General features: G+C 45.1%; 1 protein-coding gene across 6 annotated transcripts in view; it reads right to left on the reverse strand.

The window, feature by feature from the left end:
• Positions 1-7,850: 7,850 nt before the first annotated feature.
• Positions 7,851-20,441, reverse strand: part of ST3GAL1 (ST3 beta-galactoside alpha-2,3-sialyltransferase 1) — a 112,886-nt gene continuing 100,295 nt past the window's right edge. For 5 of the 6 annotated variants that reach the window (XM_039524978.1, XM_039524975.1, XM_039524977.1 and 2 more), the window contains 3 exons: positions 14,312-14,357; positions 10,969-11,088; positions 7,851-9,163 (listed from right to left, as the gene is read on the reverse strand). In XM_039524978.1, coding sequence (XP_039380912.1) covers positions 8,990-9,163; positions 10,969-11,088; positions 14,312-14,357 — 340 coding nt within the window. In that variant the 3' untranslated portion in view covers positions 7,851-8,989. The remainder of the gene's footprint in view (positions 9,164-10,968; positions 11,089-14,311; positions 14,358-20,441) is intronic. The other variant, XM_039524980.1, reaches the window with a different exon arrangement.

Genomic DNA, 20,441 nt, shown 5'->3' on the forward strand with positions numbered 1-20,441 from the left:
GCTGGTCCCACAAGTCACTTGCTTGTAATTTTATGCAAACTACCTTACCGGCAAGATCACTTCAGACAGAGCGGTAGCTCTTCCATGCAGTTCTACCTGTGAGTCAACATAAAGCAGCAAGACGGTTTCAAGAGCAGGCTGCCCTCTGCCTGTCTGCACCACCAGAGCTTTGAGGAAATGGCAAGGAGGAACCCTTAGGGACGGGGGAAAGAGCTGTTCCTTCAATACTTGGGTGCACAGGGTTCCACACAACTCTCTAGCTTCATGCCATTTAACAACAAGCAATGCCAGCATAGATCTCAAGGAAAAGGGGCCAGAGGGGGTCCCAGAATTGGCATGAGATCAAAGTTGGTCCTACAGGGCTTGAGTCTCCTCCCTCTTGAACTGCTGTTCTGCATCCCATCTGCAATGGGGGTAGGGAGAAGACATACAACAGCCACTGAGCTTAGACCTATTCCACAATCAACTGAGGGCAGGTCCCATATCTCAGTCCTCATGGAACAACTCGAAACGGCCATTTACATGGCCCATGTTGGGAACCGGGCATTGGCCCTTAACATGACAGTGACACCCACAGTGCTTCTCCCGGCTGTGTCACACTAACCAGCAGTTCATATTTTCAGCATGTTTAATGTGGGTTAAGCCATATCAGCCGATCATGGTCAGTTCGTCATTGATGCAGCATTGATTAGACTATGTGCTGGATGGATAAGCAAGTGTCAATTTGCTCTCAGGGACGTGGCCTCTGAAGGACAGGCTAACGAGTGGCCCGCCAATAACTGTCAGACCACTGGCTAAGTCCAATAGCAAAGCGAGCTGAATTGCACTATCTGATCTTAAATTAATTGCAGCTGCATTGTCGTACCACTGCCTCAGATTCCTACCGTTAAGCAGACTGCTTGGGTGAATTTCAATGGATAGGATTTTGCTTTTGAATTAAATTTATATCTGACAGGCTCTGTGCTCCCTGGCTCCTTTTTTTTTTTTTTTTTTTTAAAGGCTATTAAGTGGAAACAGCCATAAGGAAATGAAAAGCGAGGCTAGTGAAGAGTATTAAGAAAGCAGATTTAGGAAAGGAAATTCACTTATGGTAACCCCAACAGGCTCTTCAAAAACACCCAATTGCAACTACCCCTAGACCGGGATTGGGTGAGGGTGCTTTGAATGTAACCTTTCATTTTTCATGAAGTATTTGGGACTGATCTGAAATCCTCTGAAGTCACCAAGCATCCTTCTATTGATTTCAGTGAGTTTTGATCCAGCCCTAACTGAATTTAGATTTGGAAAGATATCCACTGCCACAAAAGAGTGCTAAGGGCTGAAACGTTGCGTTTGGATCAGTGTAATGCTACCGAGAAGCTCCAGGCTGGTTTGAAGCTGAAATCCAGTCATGGAACAGGCATATCTGAGGCAGGGTACGGTTTGCCCCAGATCAGATCAGCACTACCCGCTGCTGCTCCACAGTTCCCACCAGTTCCTTATGGCACACATGACTGTGTTTCAGCTTTGATCTCCCACACTATTTCCAGTGAGTAATTCCCAGGACATGCTATGACAGAGCCTGTCATTAACACGTATAGACAGGGTTTCTGGGACCCCCCCCCGACTCTATGCCCAAATTGAAAGAATTGTTTTAGATAAAGAGGAGGGAATTCAGCCCAGCGCCAGATTCCACCCACAAGGGGAGAGAAGCCCCTTTGTTCAGGGTGGGGACTCTGCTTGGCTGACAGCATCTGGAGTAATTGTCCAAATCAACTGGTGTCCTGTAGGCTGGTCGGCCCTCTCCAGTACTTATTCTGGAGAATTGTGGGTCTTTTCCGCCATTTTCTCCACTCCTACAAACAACAGAATCCGGAGACACCAGTAGAACCGCCTGAACATCAAGGTGTGCTCAAACTAATCATCTCACGCCTCTTCACTTGTTTGTATACATCGGCCTAAAGGGGCCCAGGAGTGGAACACGCCCCACCCCTGCCATGCTAGACATTGTACTGACTGAGAATGGGTGACCCTCCCTGCCCCAAAGAGCTTAAAATCTCTAACAGACCGACAAGTGATTGTCAGAAGCCCAGCTGCCGCAGCTACCCTCCTTTGCTGCCATTGCTTGCTGAGTTCCCCCTCCCTACCTATGTGGCCCCTGCTCTACCTGGCACTGGTGAGGCCTCAGCTGCACTACTGTGTCCAGTTCTACCTTAAGAAAGATATGGACAAATTTGAGATAGGCCAGAGGAGAGGCACAAAAATGATAAAATCTTTAGAAAACCTGATCTACGAGGAAAGGGTAAAAAGCTGGGGATGTTTCCTCTTGAGAAAAGAGACAGAAGTGGACAAACCAGATAGTCTTCAAGTCTGTTAAAGGCTGATACAAAGATCAAGTGTTCTCCATGTCCACTGAAGCTAGGACAAGAAGTAATGGGCTTAATCTGCAGCAAGGGAGCTTTAAGTTAAATATTAGGAAAAACTTTCTAACTATAAGGCTAATTAAACACTGAACTAGGTCTCCTAGGGCCGTTGTGGAAACCCCATCATTGGTAGTTGTTAAGAACAGGTTAGACAAACACCTGTCTGGGATGGTCTAGATTTATTTGGTCCTGCCTCAACCCAGGGGGCTGGATTATAGGTCCCTTCCAGCCCCACATTTCTATGATTCTGGGATTCTCTTCAGAGAAGGAACCAGAACCTACCTAGCCCCATTCACCAGGCAAAATTTCTACTCTGTGAGAGCGCATGCACGGGCAAACCATCCACTCGCTTTGCACATGTGTGTGCGTGCGCGTGCGCACACACACACACTCTCGCTCGCTCGCATCTGAAGAAGTGAGGGTTTTTTTACCTATAAAAGCTTATGCCCAAATAAATCTGTTAGTCTTTAAGGTGCCACCGGTCTCCTTGTTTTTGTGGATACAGACTAACACGGCTACCCCCTGATACTTGACACACTCACTCTCTCTTTTGAAGCTCCATTACCACCCATTTGAAAATGGCATTTATCCTGGTGTACAATAAGCATGTCCCCCCAAACAGAACAGCCAGCTGCCCTGGACTTTACAATAGAGCCAGAAATAAAAGTCACACTCAAATCCACAATAAAGCAGTAGCAGCTGCTCCTAACTTCCCCCAGAAGAAAATAACCAGCCAAACTAAAAACTGAGCCTACGCAATTCCTTTGCCTCCACAGACACCAGATCGTGTAATGCCCCTTCTTCGCAGCTCAGATCTACCAAGTTTAGACGTCTTACTTAAAAGTTCCTAGAAGTTCAGGGGCAATTGGCTATAGGTTAAGTACCCCAGTCTGATGCTCTGTACCTTGGGGGACCACCCTTCACCCCCATGTTCATCTTTATAAAATGATTGTGTGGTCTCCAATGCAGAGTTTGTCACGGTGGGTGTCTTCGGAAGGCTCATGATACACTGAGCATTGTTATAGTAATGTTATGGTAATTATTGTTATAGGCTGTAATTTTCATGTATATGGTTATGAGGATGAAAATGTATCCTCATGGCTTAAAGCAGGCCCAGGCAAAACTCTCCAAGAGTAGAAAGGCAGTTCACACCTCATCAGGTCATGTATGGAATGAACCCGGCCCAGCCTCACAGGAACAAAGGACGCTGCCCTAGCTAGCAACAAAAAAATCTGTTGGACTCTCGAGTGAGTCGCCCCCCCTTCTCTTGGTCAGTTTGGAACCACAATGAGGTAATTGTCACCTGACTCTGAAGGGGGGGCAAAGCCAAGAGGGAAGAAAGAACAGGATAAAAGGGAGTGACATTTGCCATGTTCTTCCTCTCTCTTCCACCTACATCTACAGACACCACGTGACTGAAGCGCTGATCAAAGAGGGGAGCCTGGCTGAAGAGCAACCAACCAGCCTCTGCTGAGAAGCATCCAAGTTTGTAAGGGCACGAAAAGTGTTAAGAGCAGCTTAGAATGCGTTTTATTTCATTTGACCAAATCTGACTTCTTGTGCTTTGACTTATAATCACTCAAAATCTACCTTTGAATTTAATAAATCTGTTTGTTTGTTCTACCAGAAGCAGTACATTTGGTTTGAAGCGTGTCAGAGACTCCCCTTGGGATAACAAGCCTGGCACATATTAATTTCTTTGTTAAATTAACGAACTCATATAAGCTTGCAGCATCCACCGGGCATAACTGGACACTGCAAGACGGAGGTTCCTAGGGTTGTGTCTGGGACCGGAGATCTTGGCTAGTGTCATTTGGTTGCACAATCCAAGGAGCAGCTTACGTGTCAGAGGCTGTGCCCAGGAATGGGGGTTCGGCTAACACCAGAGGGTAACGTCACACCCAGTAAGGAACCTTTTGCGGGCAAACCCGTGTAAAGCTTATTGCAGACAAAGAGCTTTAATGGGTTCAAAAAGCCAGCCCTGACAGCGCCTCTCACAATAGGCAACAGTCACAATTGGGCTGGCCCTTTAAGAAGAGTTGGGCTCAGGCCTTCTAATTGTCTGCATCCCAGGTGATGGGGTTGGGTCAGGCAATGGTAGCCATTCTGACCAACATTTTCAAACTGATTTCAGGGAGGTTTACCCAACCCCCTTCCTGACTCTCCTCTTCAGCATCCCCCCTCCATACCAGCAGCCTGACCCATGAGCCCATGTGCCCATCCCTTCCAAATCTGAGTGGGTGGAGCACAGGGCTGCAGCATCACTCAGGTTTGGCCTAGCCCCCGCCCCTTGAGGAGATAACATTATTACATAGGGAGTTGGGAGGTTTTTGGCTGACATACCGCGAGACATGGTCCATACGATGGTAGCTTGAGGACAGGGCATCCTTTAAGAGGGTGTCTGCTCTGTCAAAGACTAGGGTTTGCTAAAGAGACTCGGGTGGGCCTGGCAAAGCTTCCCTGCTCAGAGTGTTCTGGGGCCTGATATAAGGGGAATGGGAATACATCTAACCGCCTGTAGAGATGCTTCTGCATGAGATCCAGAGGCAGGGGGGAAGAAGCTTTCCCTGTTAGCCAAAGGCAAAAGCCTGGAGCTACATGAAGCAGGAGGCAGGAGCAAATTCTTAAGAGAGAATTAGGTGGCCATAAGGGGCAGAATGGATTGCTGAGTCTGGAGAATGCAGAGGCCAAGATTTTAACAGGATTCAAAAAAGAACTAGATAAATTCATGAAGGATAGGCCCATCCATGGCTATTAGCCAGGATGGGCAGGGATGGTGTCCCTAGCCTCTGTTTGCCAGAAGCTGGGAATGGACGACAGGGGATCATTTGATGATTAACTGTTCTGTTCACTCCCTCTGGGGCACCTGGCATTGGCCACTGTCAGAAAACAGGATACTGGGCTAGATGGACCTTTGGTCTGATCCAGTATGGCCATTCTTATGAGTCTAACTATGAGTTAAATTGAAGGGGAGAGTAGGCATGAGTTGTGATGGTTTGGTTGAGTGGGGGAAGGAAAGAAACTTTGGCAGATTAAGACCCAGTTACAGTGACCATCACAGGAAACTACCTTTGGGAATTCATGATAACACCACTCAGACAGACAACAGTCGAGGGTGTACAGATAGAGACACCTTTGACAATCTGATTGATTAGAATAAAAAATTTATTTTGATTCTCACTGAATTGAAAAATTCAACAATAAATAAAATGTCGAAGTATGAGTGACCCAGACTCCCCTCAATCAGAGAGAGACTGATGAGAATAATCAATGTGCTCCAAAGAAAGAGAACTAGGAAGAAGCATCTGGAGATCAAAAAAAAGCAAAAAAAAAAAAAAGCTCAAGAAATTCATTTTGGTTAAAAACAAACCATGCAATCAAGAAGTGCTTTGGAGATTGTGCATTGGTAGCAAATGCAGTTCAAGATTTAATGTTATAGCTTTTTTTTTTTAAAAAAAAAGAAAGTTCTCAGTTCCTAGCAGGACGACAGTTGAAAATACTGGCAGCGGGAATGGAATTCTCCAGTGTCCTCTTTTGCTGCCTCTTCACTTAGAAACCAGTTGGATGATCAGAGCAAACTGGAAGTTAGATAACCAGATCCCATTGATTTTCAATTGGAGTTTGACCCCAAACTGCCAACATATATTACAAGCCAATGGCAGTTCGTTGCCGAACTGCCAGGAGCGCCTTTGAAAGTCTCTCCCAGAAATGACTTAAATATACAGGGAATTTATCAGCAAACTTTCTCATTTACAAAAGAAATGCAAAAATAGCGTTCATGTTGTACATGTGTCTGCAAAACCCAGCCACTAAAGTACAGGCTGAAAAGATTACACTGCTGTTAAATCAAATTCTCAGAGTATTTTTTTAAAATCAACCATTCCGAGGGAAACAGGGTGGTTTGTCACCTGCCTGGGAAACACTGAATTATAATAATCATTAAAAAGTGGTAATATTAAAAATATGATTCCGGTGGATATTGTTCATTCTTCTACAAAATGATTTTAGAAGAGAAAATAAGTTTTGTTACAACTGCAGAATCATGCCCTTATCCTGGAAACATGCATGAGCGTGGCTCTCTTGGCCATCTTTCTACGACAGCAGCTCTCAATATCGGGGTTACTAACAGGTGTCGGGTTTCGAGAACTCTGATCTTCCCCTATTGCTAAAGGGAGGGTGTCATGGGTAAACGGATGGAGAGTCGTGGGTGTGTGTGCGGGGTGTCCTGTTATGGAAAAGGTTGGCAGCTACTGTGAAAATGAAGTGTGTGAAGCTTGTCCTTCATATTCTGTGAATCCAGTGGGCCAGCTGGCATGTGTAAAGTTACTCACACTGGCAAGTGGTTGGAGGATGGAGGTCATAAATAGAGAGAATTGGACTGATCTTGCCATGGCATTATAAATCTGAATGTACGCATACTCAGAAAAACCAGACACGGCAAAAAAATGTGGGGCTGAAATCCTGGCCTTAAAATCATAGAATATCAGGGTTGGAAGGGACCTCAGGAGGTCATCTAGTCCAACCCCTTGCGCAAAGCAGGACCAATCCCCAACTAAATCATCCCAGCCAGGGCTTTGTCAAGCCTGACCTTAAAAACCTCTAAGGAAGGAGATTCCACCACCTCCCTAGGTAACCCATTCCAGTGCTTTACCACCACCCTCCTTGTGAAATAGCTTTTCCTATATCCAACCTAAACCTTATTGAAGTCAATGGCAAAACTCCATTGACTTCAGCGGGGCCAGGCTTTCACCTATAGTACTGACATAGTGGTAACTAAAACAGACACTGCCACCAAATTGGCTAATGAATGAACATGCTATTTCTTAGTTAGTTGGTATGTGTTTAAATTACCACAGATTCCTGTCACCACAATAAAAATAAATAAATAAAAAACAACCAAATAAGAAAAATATCAAACCAGCAGCTCTTTCAGGATCTGCTCCAGAGCCCACTGAAGTTCATTGGAAAGACTGGCACTGGCTTCCCTGGGTATGGGATATGGTTCATAGATTCCTTGAATCCCATCTTCATGATATTATGAAGCAAGTGCTACCGTCCTCAAATCACCCTCCCCTCCCGATTTCATACTTTAACTCATGTTTAAAATATCAATGAACAACAGAAATGAAGGTCAAATAGATTTTAGGAAGAATCTGTGTAGACAAAATCTCCAATACAATATTTCTTATTCACTCCTTGCTGCATAGAAGTAATAATGTTAATATATACAGTTCTCTAAAGATACAAATCTTTCCGAGGTCTGGATCATACCGTAGAATCAATATATAGAGGATATGCCCTGGTAGATGCCCATGCAGTTCTGTTCACTCTTATAGCTCCCATCCTTGTGCCTGATACTTTCACCTGAATACATTTAAATAGCTATCACCTGCTAAGTTGTAAAAAATAGAATAAAAAATGTCCTATCAATTTTTGGATTTTTTTCTCTTTTTTTTTTTAAAAACAAAAAAAAGGTAAAAGTTACCTTTAAAAATTACCCTTGGTTTTTTCCCCTCGTCAAGTAGAATACAGGAGATGTCATTACTAGTTTAGAATACAAAATGATACCATGTAGAGACTAAGCTTTGGTTAATTTTTTTTCCTATAAAAATTTTAATTTAGGGATTTTCGCCTTTAAAAAAAATTATATCTGTTGCACAAATATAAAAGGCACATGTAAACCACTGAAAGAAAAAAAACGTCCACTGCTCTACCTTGAATGGATTCAACAAAAATTAGCATTCAGAGTATCTATCAAAAATAAAATAAAATACAATTATATTTAAAGAAACTCAAACAAACCAGTGGCTAAAAAGGCCAATTTTTGCTGGCATTTTCAATCAAACTTATTTTGTTTTTCTTCGTCTCATTATGGCTGTGTAGGATGCTACATTAAAATATGCAGTTAACTGGAGATGAAGGATTTGATCCAGAATTTCTCAATGTGGATTGATACATTGCCAAAAGTAGCCATTACACCTTGCGAGTCAGGTACATCACCTTTGTCCATAATATAATGCAGAACCAAAAATGAGACAGTGAAGAGAAGAGATGGTTTAAAGAAAAGATCAACAGCAGAATAAGGGAACGTGTTCTTTTGAGGTAATCCTTACTACAGTGTTCACAGCCAGCCATGTTGGTGTGACATTCAGGAAGCTGTTTTCACCTCTCCTCTTCAGGGCATTCCTGCCTTATGTAAGGAAAGCACATACACATACAGTAATTCCTAGAAAATGATCCCCTAGTTTACCCTAACAGCAAGAGGCACATCTCTCCCAGTATTTCAAGACTGAACAATTCCATACATCCCCTGTGATTCCACACATCATTTATTCCCCATAACTGATCCTTAAGTCCCCAACGTCTCAATTCTCAAATAAGGAAATCAAGTGCAGTATGGAACCAATACTGCATGCTACTTTCATTCAATGATCGTCACAGCAGTGAGACACACACGTCCTCAGCTGCAGAGTCGGATATTCAAATATGGTCAGCTCCCAAGATCATCTTCGATAAGCCACTTCAAACACGTCAGTAACTGACCCCTGCTGGAAATTGCAGCCACAAATCACTGTCTATGGTAAGGGTCATCTGCCCTTGAAAAAACGTATTTTGTCAATAGAGGCAAGAGTCAAAGTGATATTGGACTCGAAATCCCCATCATGGACCATGGTTTGCCGAAAAGCCCCCCCGGCAGCGTTGTTTTCCCAGTAATGATGCCAGTTGCCATTGCTGTCTGCTCCAAAACCGTACACATCCACCTAACAAGAGAGAGAATGAAAAATGTTACATCCGGAAAGACTTTGCCTTTGGCTTGGTGTGTTCTTAACTGACATTTGGAGGAAAATCTGGTGATTCTCAACCTTTTCTGCACTGCTCTTATTTATTACTGATATTGTGATAGCTCCTAGGCACATCAGTCACGGACCAGGCCCCAGTTGTGCTAGGTTCTGAACAAACAGAAAAAAAAAAAAAGACAGTCCCTGCCCCAAAGAGCTTTCAATCTAAGGAAATCATACTGGGACCTCCTTTTCCATACCGGAGTCTTCCTGGAACCCCTCTCCGCCTAGCCAGGACTTCCCTGCCACTTAGCAACATTGAAAGAACTGGGTGGTCATGACAGACTAAACCAGTTTTTGATCCCAGGAATCATGAGCCCTAGGTGGAAAATCCCTTCTCTACTGAGTGAAGACCTCAAAGACAGGAGAAATTCTTGGCCCCTCTCTACCATATTTAATTGGGCTTTTCCAAATGACAACTCTTGTCTAGGCACATTTAGGTGCCTATCCAGAGCTCCGGCTGCATGGGCATCAATACCCAAAGGCATGATGGGTACTTTATTGGCACTGTGGTCAAACCCTACAACTCCTGCTCAGTCCTCAGTTAAGTATTAACGCAAGGGAGAGTTAGACTGAGTGAGGACTTCAGGACTCCACCTTATATACATTTTACCCCCAGGTAAGTGCTCTGCGCTGCATTGGTTCTGTAGTACAACAGTAATATTTCATAGCAGGTTAAGGTTATTCATCTGTGGATTTGGATTTCCTTCATAAACATATTTCCAAGAAAGAAATATATCTTGCAAGAAAGAAACAAGCAACTCCACTGACATTTTGCAGGCTGCATCTCATCCCAGGCTAGAATTTTCGGCCCAGCTGCTAGGGATAGGGGCAGAGAGAACTGGAGCCTCCTCTTCCCCTCCCCTCCCCCTGCATGGGCGGCGGGTGAACCGCTGGCCGGGGGATGCTGCCCCCCCCCACTGCCTGAGGACCCCCTCCCTCTTCCCCCACCTGAGCCCCACTCCTCCCTGCAACTGCCAGCCCCCAGCCTCGGCGCATAGGGTGGGTGGTGCGAATCCCCCCCGGCCCCGAGCAGGCAGCGCGCGCCCCCCTGGCCCCCTACCACAGTGCCTCCAGCCTCGCCCCCCAGCCACCCTAGCCCTAGCACGCTGCTTCCCTGAAGAGAAGCAATCTGCTTGGGCTGGGGCCAAGGGCAAACAGGGCTTCGGGGAGGAGCGTGGGCAGGGCCACGCCAGGCTGTTTGTGGAGGCACAGCCTTCCCCAGTCTATACAACGCACTGCCCATGCCCCCCAGGCTAGAGAATTTCACCCAGCAATTCCTGGAGTGCAGGGAATTGTCCCCACTGTATAAACTCCCAGGCCCAGAAAGCAAAAGGTACTAGGAAACTGGCCATCTGCCATACACAGAAGGGGCATATGGATTACATGAGATCAAGCAGGCTGAGGACTTCTTGTGTTTAATTGGACTCCTCTGAAATGCACTTCAAACCCTAATGCTTAATCATGTTTTTTTACTTTGTTTGAGAATTCATTTATATTTGCGACTGTTTCCATGTTATCTCCGACTCACAGACACATCTTGTCTAACAGCTGAACTCAAACGCTGAAGGAAACTTGAAGTAAGAGGAAGCAAAGATGGAAAGAGGCCGATAGAGATGAACAATTATCTAGGGCTCTCGTGTTAGCATCTGCTACAATTACAGCCCTTGACCCCAACATAGTATCAGTGTACAGTGAAGTGAGGAATGGAACAGTCTGGTCTTTACCTCATCACACAGGTGGAGTGCAAATATCACTGACAGAATGCCTGTCGAGGGGTATCTTCCATGATGCTGCAGCCAGTGGTCATAAACATATTTGATAAAAACTGGGTGATAGACCAGGATCTGTGGAGAATCCGAGAGTTGCATTCATAGTTCGTAAGAAACAGTGGCTGTTCCCTAACAGGACAGTTAGGGTGGGTGGGGAGAAAAATTGACCCTAGCTGAGGATCTGGGCCTGGACTTCTATTTCTGGCTCAGCTTCAGTCTCAATGTGCGGTTCTGAGCAAGTTCCGGAACCTCTGTTTTTGTACAGCACCAATCACACCCACCTGCCTCACAGGGGAATTATGGGGCAGATTAATACGTACATAGCACACAGAGGTCCCTGGCTGGAAAGTTCCAAAGAGCAGCAAGTGTTATAGCTCCTGGTTCTATGCATTGCCCCAAATCCTTCCCTCAGAGCAGAGTCTCAGCAGAGCTGTGCTTGGCAACTCCTCAAGAGCATCATCCCCCATTCCCGGGCTGCACTGGCAGACTCAGGCCTAGAACAGTCCCTGGACAGTCCGTTCTGTTCCCCTTCCCTGTGGGATCGCTCCCCATTCAGAGCGGAGTGGAAAGGCAACATCCACTCCTCACGCCTCCATCATCTGCAATGCTGGCTAAGGCTAGGGTTTTCCATTCCAGCCCCGCTGGGCCCTCCCATGCCGAGTTTGTGATGGGAGGGACAGCAAGGGATCTGGTTAGCTTCAGGTTTGCCTTTTTACAGCGAGTCAGGGGTTAATTGCAGATATCTCTGTGTAATATCTTCTCACTGGGTGTTTTACAGTTTCCAGGGTGAGGGAGGAAGCCTATTTCTACACCGATGCTCTGAGGTGCTGCTGTTCTTTCTGCCAGGACATGCCACACAGCCTCCGCCCAGGCTTAATCTGCTTCAGCACCCTTGGTCATTCCTTTCTTGAAACCCTCACTGCCTTGCTGGAGAAATCATGTCACTTCCTTCCCAAATCCATGCCATGTTCTTGGAGGATGCAACTCTGAACAGGGCTATTGGGACAAGGCAATGCAAAGGTGCTGGATGGCTTGGCACATCAATTAAAAGCCACTTGGGACGACTTCTGACTTTGCCAGCTACGCCCAGGGCCTGTGTTCTATACTAACGGTAGCTTAACACCTTCTCTTAGACCATCTCAAAAGAGCTTTACAGATGTGAGGGTTCATTAATGACAGATAGGGACCTACTGTATCATCATTTCCCCATTGGTTACAGCAGGAGAACGGAGGCAGAGGGATTTGCCTTAGATCATACCTGAAGTCTGTGGCAGCTCCCAGGTCTCCTGACTCATAGTGCTTTAACCACTAGATTATGCTTCCCGGCATGTTTCTTAAGGTGGGCCCTACATTTTAGCAGCGACGGGACCATGAATAATTGGCATACCTAAAACAGATTCACTGTATTTTTCTAATTTAATTATGTGACAAAAAAAATCAAATAGACACATGAGATCAAATTCAAGAACCTCTAGCCTCTTCTGTCTATATTGGGGAACAGTGCCCAAGGAGGAGACCGTTCATGGCACTGGAAAATTCAGTTTCCACCTACTCTGCAGGAAAGGAATGTTTGTTACAAAACTCCATCCATTCCCTTAGGGCAGCTGAAATTTCAAGGCTCCAAGATTGTACTTGTAGTTTTAGGGAGAGACTTTCAGAAGTGCCTAAGGGGTTTAGGGGCACAAGTTCTATTCACGTCAATGGCACTTGTGCTCCTCAACTGCTTTGGTGCTTCTGAAAGTCTCCTGCTTAATGGACTCCAAAGGCTTGCAATGGCTATCTGAAAATAAAGGTCTGATTCTCTCCCTGCCTTTAATTACTCCCCACAACCCACTGTATGCTACCCAAGTTTTTCTGTAGTGGATTTGGAACACACAATACCAGACTAAATCAATGAACTGTGGGGGCTGGAATCCTCCTCCAGCAGTAGTCTTAAGTCAGAGGTAGGTGAAATGACCCATTGTTCACCTGTGAAATCATGCAGTATTCAAGGTATACCCTGAAGCATGAAACATCCGTTTGACCTCTTTATGGTAAATGAATTCCCCAGGCTGACTATGCTCTGTAGGCCTGATCCAATAGCCATTGAAATCATTAGGAGTTTTTCATTAACTTCATCCTCTGATTTGTTTAAAGTTTACCTGTCTTCCTCTTGTGCATACAAAGAAAGAGTTCCCTAGAATAGCAGTTCTCAATGGGGTGGGGGTGAGGAGGGGGCGCTCTCTTAGGGAGGCATACCAAACTTTCTGGGGTGGAGGGCAGCGATCCTTCCTACTCACTCACGGGGTTGCAATGCCACTTCCTGAAATTTTGCCTCTCTGCCCTTCTGTCCTGGTGGAGGGGCAGCGGGGCCAAATTTCACTGAGTGGCACTGCAAACTGGATCACAGGGTCCCAACCCAGACTAGCACTCTTTAATGCTGAAATCGAGAAATACTGCCTGAAAACTTTGTGAATAATAAGGTACGTGCTTCTGACAGGTTTCCTGGCCTATGCACTGTTAGACTGTCAACTCAAACAACTGATTTATTTAAAGTAGAATCCCCTTCACCAGAATCAACATATTAAATGGGCCCCAGTTAATAATAGGAGATATCCTATCTCCTAGAACTGGAAGGGACCTTGAAAGGTCATTGAGTCCAGCCCCCTGCCTTCACTAGCAGGACCAACTACTGATTTTTGCCCCAGATCCCTAAATGGCTCCCTCAAGGATTGAACTCACAACCCTGGGTTTAGCAGGCCAATGCTCAAACCACTGAGCTATCCCTCCCCCCTAGAGCACACTGGAAAGTCTCATTATATAAGACAGAGGCTTCAAGTTGGGGGGGAGCGATGGAAAAAAGATTGAGAACTCCTGTCCTAGAAAATGAGAATCATCCCTTGAATTCAAGCAATTTAATTAAAAAAAAAAAAGCATGCACAATTGCTGATGGAAAATTAAACACTGTATCTTGTTCACCATTTAAAGTGGTGCTATCCTAAGACTTCAGTCTATGTCAAACAGAAACACACAAATTGTTGCATAGGATCAGACCAATAGGCCAGATGGTTCTGATCAGTACCAGAGGAAGCTATAAACCTTCTTAATGGGCAGAAATGGTTAAGTGCTGAACCACAAGGCTGTAAATTTTTAGCCCAGCTAAAAATGTAACTGTGGCTATTTTTATTACTTGCGTAATTATTTGCATGCTTCTTTGGATTCTCCCAAGCTATTTGTCCCACGAGTATCTTGTGGCAGCAATTCCTGCAGGATGATTAACAGACTAATCAAACAAAATAAACCAACAGACACAACTCACCTTGTCTCTTTTCACTTTGATTTTACGGGGAACTGGAGCATATGTGCTGTTAAAGAAAAAAATACCCAGATTAGTAAAAGTCAAATGAAAGGTGTATTTTAAAGTTAAAAAAAAAAAGTATATTCTTAAAAAAAATATATCAGGAAGAAGTTAAAATAAGAATAATGGTGACTGAAAATAATAAATATAACAAATTCATGGAAAATATGCTACCATTTCAACATCTCACTGAAAAATGACCACGCAGAAATGAAGCACACCTTAACTGCGGAGTTTTGTTTCAGCCTAATGCATGGCTTGCATACATTTCACCACTAGGGGGAGACTCACTCCCTCTTAATCATTCTGGATAGGATTCATTAATTTCAGCGGATGCATGCAGTTATTATTCAGTTGTTACTAATGGAAAGTCAGTTACCGCCCACACCACCACTCACAGTATCTGGCCCCATCCCACATGCTCTCAGAACACTGTCCCGCCCCTCTCAAACAGCTGGGAAGAATCAGAAGTTGCCAGTAGCTGCTAATGTAAAGTTTTTGGTGGCTAGACCTTACAGTTGTGCTTGCTAGTCCCTGGGCTTGGTGAAGGCCAGAGTCCTGTGTTCAAAAAGAAAAGCCTGATTTCCTCTACATCCCAGGCACAAGCCATTCTGGTATAATACTACTGGTCACATGTGTGCAGGGATCCCACAACACACACACGTAAAGTGTCCATACGTTTTCAAGAAGAAAGAGCGAACTGGAGCACTGGTTTCATGTTGTTCAGAATGCACCTTAAACTATGCTCAATCCTTGCCTTAAAACATAACAAGACAGAGCTCACCCTCTGAACAAACCACCAAGGAGGGAAAGGAAACCACCGCAAGATTCCTATTGGTTGGATCTAAATGTTTAGAGTTTATTTTTAACTCTTTTTTATTATTAGGTATATTTTTAACTCCTTCCTAGTTTTAACTCATGCCTATATTAATCTGCTTATCTAGCCCTTCTCTATTATCCTTTGTTACTGTTTCTTACATCTGGGCTATCCTTAAAACTTAGGTCAACATAGCTTCGGCGTTCAGGGGCGTGAAAAATCCAGTGCCTCCCGTTGCTTGGGGAGGTGCTGCTCCTACCATAATGGAAACACCCCTTCCATTGGTGTAGGCTGCACTCACCCTATGGAGTTATGATGATATAGTTATGGTGCCGTAACTATCTCTACTATAGTCCCTGTAGCTTAGACAGATACCAGAGTTAACAGGGGAAGTCTTGGCGGTTTCAGGTCATATTCGGGATTGCGAAGGCAAGAGCGCTCCCTTGCTGGGAGTTGCAAGAGTCAGCAGGCGAATGAGTGAGGGGAACGAAGAGAATGGACTTTGGGAGACATGGTAGATTAACAGGCATGAACTAGTGATCGTCAAATGTTCCTGCATTCTGAGGGCCTCTCGTCTACTCCAGATCTTGCACGGCCAGGTGAATATATGCACCCTGACAGAAAGGAAAGCGAGAGCATCTAAAGTCCAGATGGGAGAGAGACAAATCACGACTAAGATAGGAATCACCACAGGAGGGCACAAGCTGGGCTTGAAAGAGAGCGCGTTCAAATTGAATATGGAGTTTTTTCAGGCCCAGCGTGACTGGCCTGTAGCAAAGCCTTCAGGCTGAGCCACACAAGCTAGTAGGCATAAAATAAGCTGAGGGAGGAATGAGGAATGCAATCAGGAGGCAGCAGGGGTCCAGTTACACCTGCTAAGACACAAAAAGTGCTGCCCTGACAATCCGACAGTGAGGCCTGAGCTGGGGCCAGGCTGGTTGAAACAAAGCCACATGGGCAGCTTACCACTGATTCTCTTTACCAGATTTTCATCAAGTGGCACAGTGGCTGCACAGAAGCCTCTTGTGTCCAGACTCGCGCTCAGTTTGACTGGCAGCTCAGGGAGATTGATACCCACTATGCTGCAGCCAGCCCCAATGGATGGGCAGCTTGGCAAGGGCGGGCCTTGCGGTCTGCCTGCGAAGCAGGGCCCCGTCTGTTTTAAAACACAACCAAAGGCACCGCCAGTTGCTGCCTTTGTTTGGTTTATTATTCCATAAGTGCTTGTTTGGCTGCTGATGTTCTGCAAAGCGCTGGGATATGTTCTATGAATGAACAAACAATAAATAATTTACTCCTGCCTCAAAGCCTATTATTTAACGAGGCAGATTAGAGGATTCCATTGTGTTTTATAATAATCAGTACAAAGCTGCAGACAGAGGGCCAGACTGTGAACTCAGTCACTGGTGTAAATCGAGAGTAATGCTAGTGACTTGACTCCACTGATTTGAAAAGGTGTAACTAAGAACCTGATCTAAATTATTCGAAAGATTTCTGTTGACTTCCATAGGCTCTGGTTCAGGACTTCAGAGCAGAATTTCTCACAGATTGTTATCATCCATAGAGTTATTGGGGGGGGGGGGAGAGAAGAAAGAGGGAAATGAACCTGAGAAAAAAGTCAAAGATGGGTTTGTTCTGCCTCTTTTCAAAATGTACCAATTTTTTGGTTTTCAACTATTTTCTGCAGTTTTTAATTGCATTTTTAATTAATTAATTTGCTTAAACCAATCACAATTTTCAAAAGTGACGTTCTCCACCCCCCGCCTTTGTTGAAACAGATTTTCCAGTTTTGAAAATTTTGGATTTTCAAAATCCCCAGCACGTGACATTGTCTCCCAAGCAAGAGTGGGATTAGGAAAAAAAAATATCATAAAAGAGGAAGCTGCGAAAACTGAAAGTGTTTCTGTAAAAAAGAGAGACTTATTTTTGGAAAAAGGCCAGATTTTGGACTTTTTTTAGAAATAGATTTCCTCAGCAACATTTCAAACAGCTCTGATCATCAGTGGGTGAATATATTCATGTAAATCTCCACTTTTCCTCTCTGCTTTAGGCACTGCGGTTGAGCAAAGGGCTAAAACATTTCAAAAACACTTTTCCCAGAAGTGAAGTAGTTTGACATAGATTTTGCTCTCTGCGTGCACAGGGACATCATCAATGATGGGTGCTATGGGGCAAACATCTTAAGTCCTGATTTATAACCAGGATATAACTTCCTACTTAAGAAAAATGTAACGTGCAGTTCCATAATAGAAAAACCCATGCCCAGGGATGGGCCAGTGTATGCTAATTGATGAGCATAAAAAAAGCTGGTTTTATTTGTATTCATAGTTCAGTGTTGACAAAGAACAGTCACTGAAGAACAGTTAAATTGCCACCTTAAAGACTGCTTGTGACGTGACACATTTTTACTACAAGTTAACGTGTGATGAATCATAGCTAAGGCACCAAAGTGGAACATGAAGCAGGATGCTTTCACTATATAGTACAACCACAAGCTTCTTTCATGCTTCTTTCATTCTTTCAACAAGGGCTTATCTACACTGCAAAGTTGTTGACAAAACTTCTGTCTTTCACACGTACTTAAAAAAGCTCCCCCGTGAAGGACAAAAGTTTTGCCAATGCAAGCGGCAGTGTGAATGCGGCTTTGTCGGCAGGTGCGCTCTCCTGCCGACATAGCTAACGCTGCTCGTGGGGCTGGAAGAATTTTGTCGGCAAAAGTGCCGATAAAGTACCGACAAAGGGTGTGTACACACGCTGACTTTTAGCAACAAGGCTGTATCGACACAGCCTTGTCGCTAAAAGCTGTGTGGTGTAGACAAGCCCCCAACTAACTGTTGTTCCAGTGAAGAATTTCCCCCTCCACCCAGGGTTAGCTCAGCAGATGTTCAGAGGCAGCCCTTGCCCCTTCGCCAAGCTCATCTGCAGTGGTCATCACATGGATGGGGAGGGTGAGAAGTAGCTGCTGGAGCAGTGGGGGTGGACACAAAGTTCTGGTCCACCTGGCATCTCTTCCTCTCCATTTGTTTATCAAACGAAGAAGAAAGAACACAGATCTTTTAGCAGGACCTGGCTCTCACCAGCTCACGGCCATAGGCTAGATGCACTGTTCATACTTCCCGGGTACACACATCTAATCCTGAGTCTCTCCTCATAGTTAGTCTCATCTGTTGAGCTCAGCAGATACAATCCCGTTCCCGTCTCCACAGGGCTGATCCCAGAACATCCCCTTCTGTTTCATCGCCAATCCCCCTCACAGGAGAGTCCCAGCACGTGAAAGGGAGAACTGCCCCTCTCTGTGTTCCTGTGCTGTCTTCTGAAGGCCCATGTACACAGCCACTCTAGAGCCTCTGCTTGCTGCCTCTCAGCAGCCCGGCCAAGCGATGGAGGATGTGAGCCTTTAATCTACTCCCGGGGGCTTTCCTGCAGTGGACTCAACTGGAGCTGTGTTCCTCTGGGTCTCCTCCAGAATGCTCAGGTCCTACTCAGCATGTGACATACAGGGCCTGCTCCCAAGTGACCCACACCCAGCTGAGCCACCTGTGAGGTTAGAGCCCCTCCTGGCACACGGCCTCAGGGGAGTCAGGGACCGAGGCAGTCCATCCTCTCTTGCTTAAGCTACACCACGAGCTTAGCCCAGAGGTGCAAGTCTGCTCTGACAGCACCATGACACGGCATCTTTGCCTACCCACATCTGGTCACTAGTCTCCTTGGGCCGCAGGTTTCTTTCTGAGCTATGAGGAGCAGGTCCCTTGTTCACCAGGAAGGAGGAAAACTATGTGGTTCTGAGCCCTTCTCCTCTGCTCCGTTTATTTAACGTCTGGAATCTGCCTGAGTCACACAGCTGGAGACAGATTACGGAAATTCTGTGCAGAGTTAAGACCGCTCCTCTTTGCCACTCCCTGGGACTAACTTCTTGGTCCTCCAGCTGTCAGCCACAGATCTAGCAAAACAGTTTGCTATATATGTAGACTCTGATATAGGATGATGTCAGACTGTTTCAGAATGGGAGACAATACCCCACCAGGAAATGAAATCACACAAGAAATCTAACACTGGGTTTACTTTATGTGGTGGGGAGAAGGGAAGGAAGGAGAGGACAGAACTGAGGGGTTGGGAGTTGGAGGAAGAGAGAAAGACTGTGAAGAAACTCTCCTTTTTATAATTACTCTGACATTCCCTCATTATTATTGCTGAACTTTTCAAATACAGTGATACTTGGGATATAATCTGATCTCTGATACGTGCATGCAAATCTATTCTGAACTCTACAAGCATTAAACCAATTAATCCTCCCCAGACTCCTGTGAAGGAAGTAGACTACTTAAGAGATCACTGTCCTTGTTTTACAGATGGGGAAAACTGAGGTAGACCAATTAAATGACTTGACCAAATGAGCTCATTAGGTACTAGGTAGCTTTGGTTCTTTTTCTGCCTCTGGTGTTCGTGTGCTGTGTGACTTTGATGAAGTCCCCCGTCTCTCTCTGTCTCAATTGCCTCATGTGTAAAATGGGGATAATAATGAGTTCAGAAGCGCTTAGCAGGATGGATCACACAGTACATGAGCCTCACAGATAGCATTAGGAGCCAGATGCACCTTGTGAGCTCCATGCAGGAAGAATGGATAATGAAGGACCACTGGAGGTCCCTCCAACCAGCCAGTTCTATCTTCAGCTATGACCAATAGAAGCCTTGTGTATCTGAAGGCTAAAATATACAGTTTCCACTAATTTCCTCCCCAAACTCCACCTGAGAGGCTAGAGGTGAGCAGCCAAAATGAGTCATTGTCCCAGAAACCAGGTCAAGAAGCCAGAAATCAAAGTGGAAACTGACTAGGACACGGTGATTTAGAGCAGCAGCAAACATTCTCTACCATTTTTCCAGTTTTGCTGTGCACAGGACAAGGAGTCGTCTGCTCTGAACTCCCACACCAAACAATGTGCCCAAAAGTCAAACTGTTACAAGAAAACAAATGCAGCAGGGCCAAATTCTGCTCCTGAGTGTGCCTGCAGAACTGGAATCCTCTGATGCACAGGTAGAGGTGGCATTTAGATCCATGCTGGGCTTTTGGCCTCATCTCTCTTGTGCTGTGGTTACCCTTTGTGCTAACACACTATTGTGACCCAGAGAACCCCTCAATGCCAAATGGCAAAGGATTCAATGCTCAGTAACAGAAACTCTCTATCAGGTCTGACAAACTCACTACCTCTAACACAGTGCTTTCATAGTATTTATCCACAAAGGGTTGTGTAAGATGGCTAATGGAAGCTTACATCA

Source organism: Mauremys reevesii, linkage group 2 (genome assembly GCF_016161935.1).
Source record: "Mauremys reevesii isolate NIE-2019 linkage group 2, ASM1616193v1, whole genome shotgun sequence".
Taxonomy (NCBI): domain Eukaryota; kingdom Metazoa; phylum Chordata; order Testudines; family Geoemydidae; genus Mauremys; species Mauremys reevesii.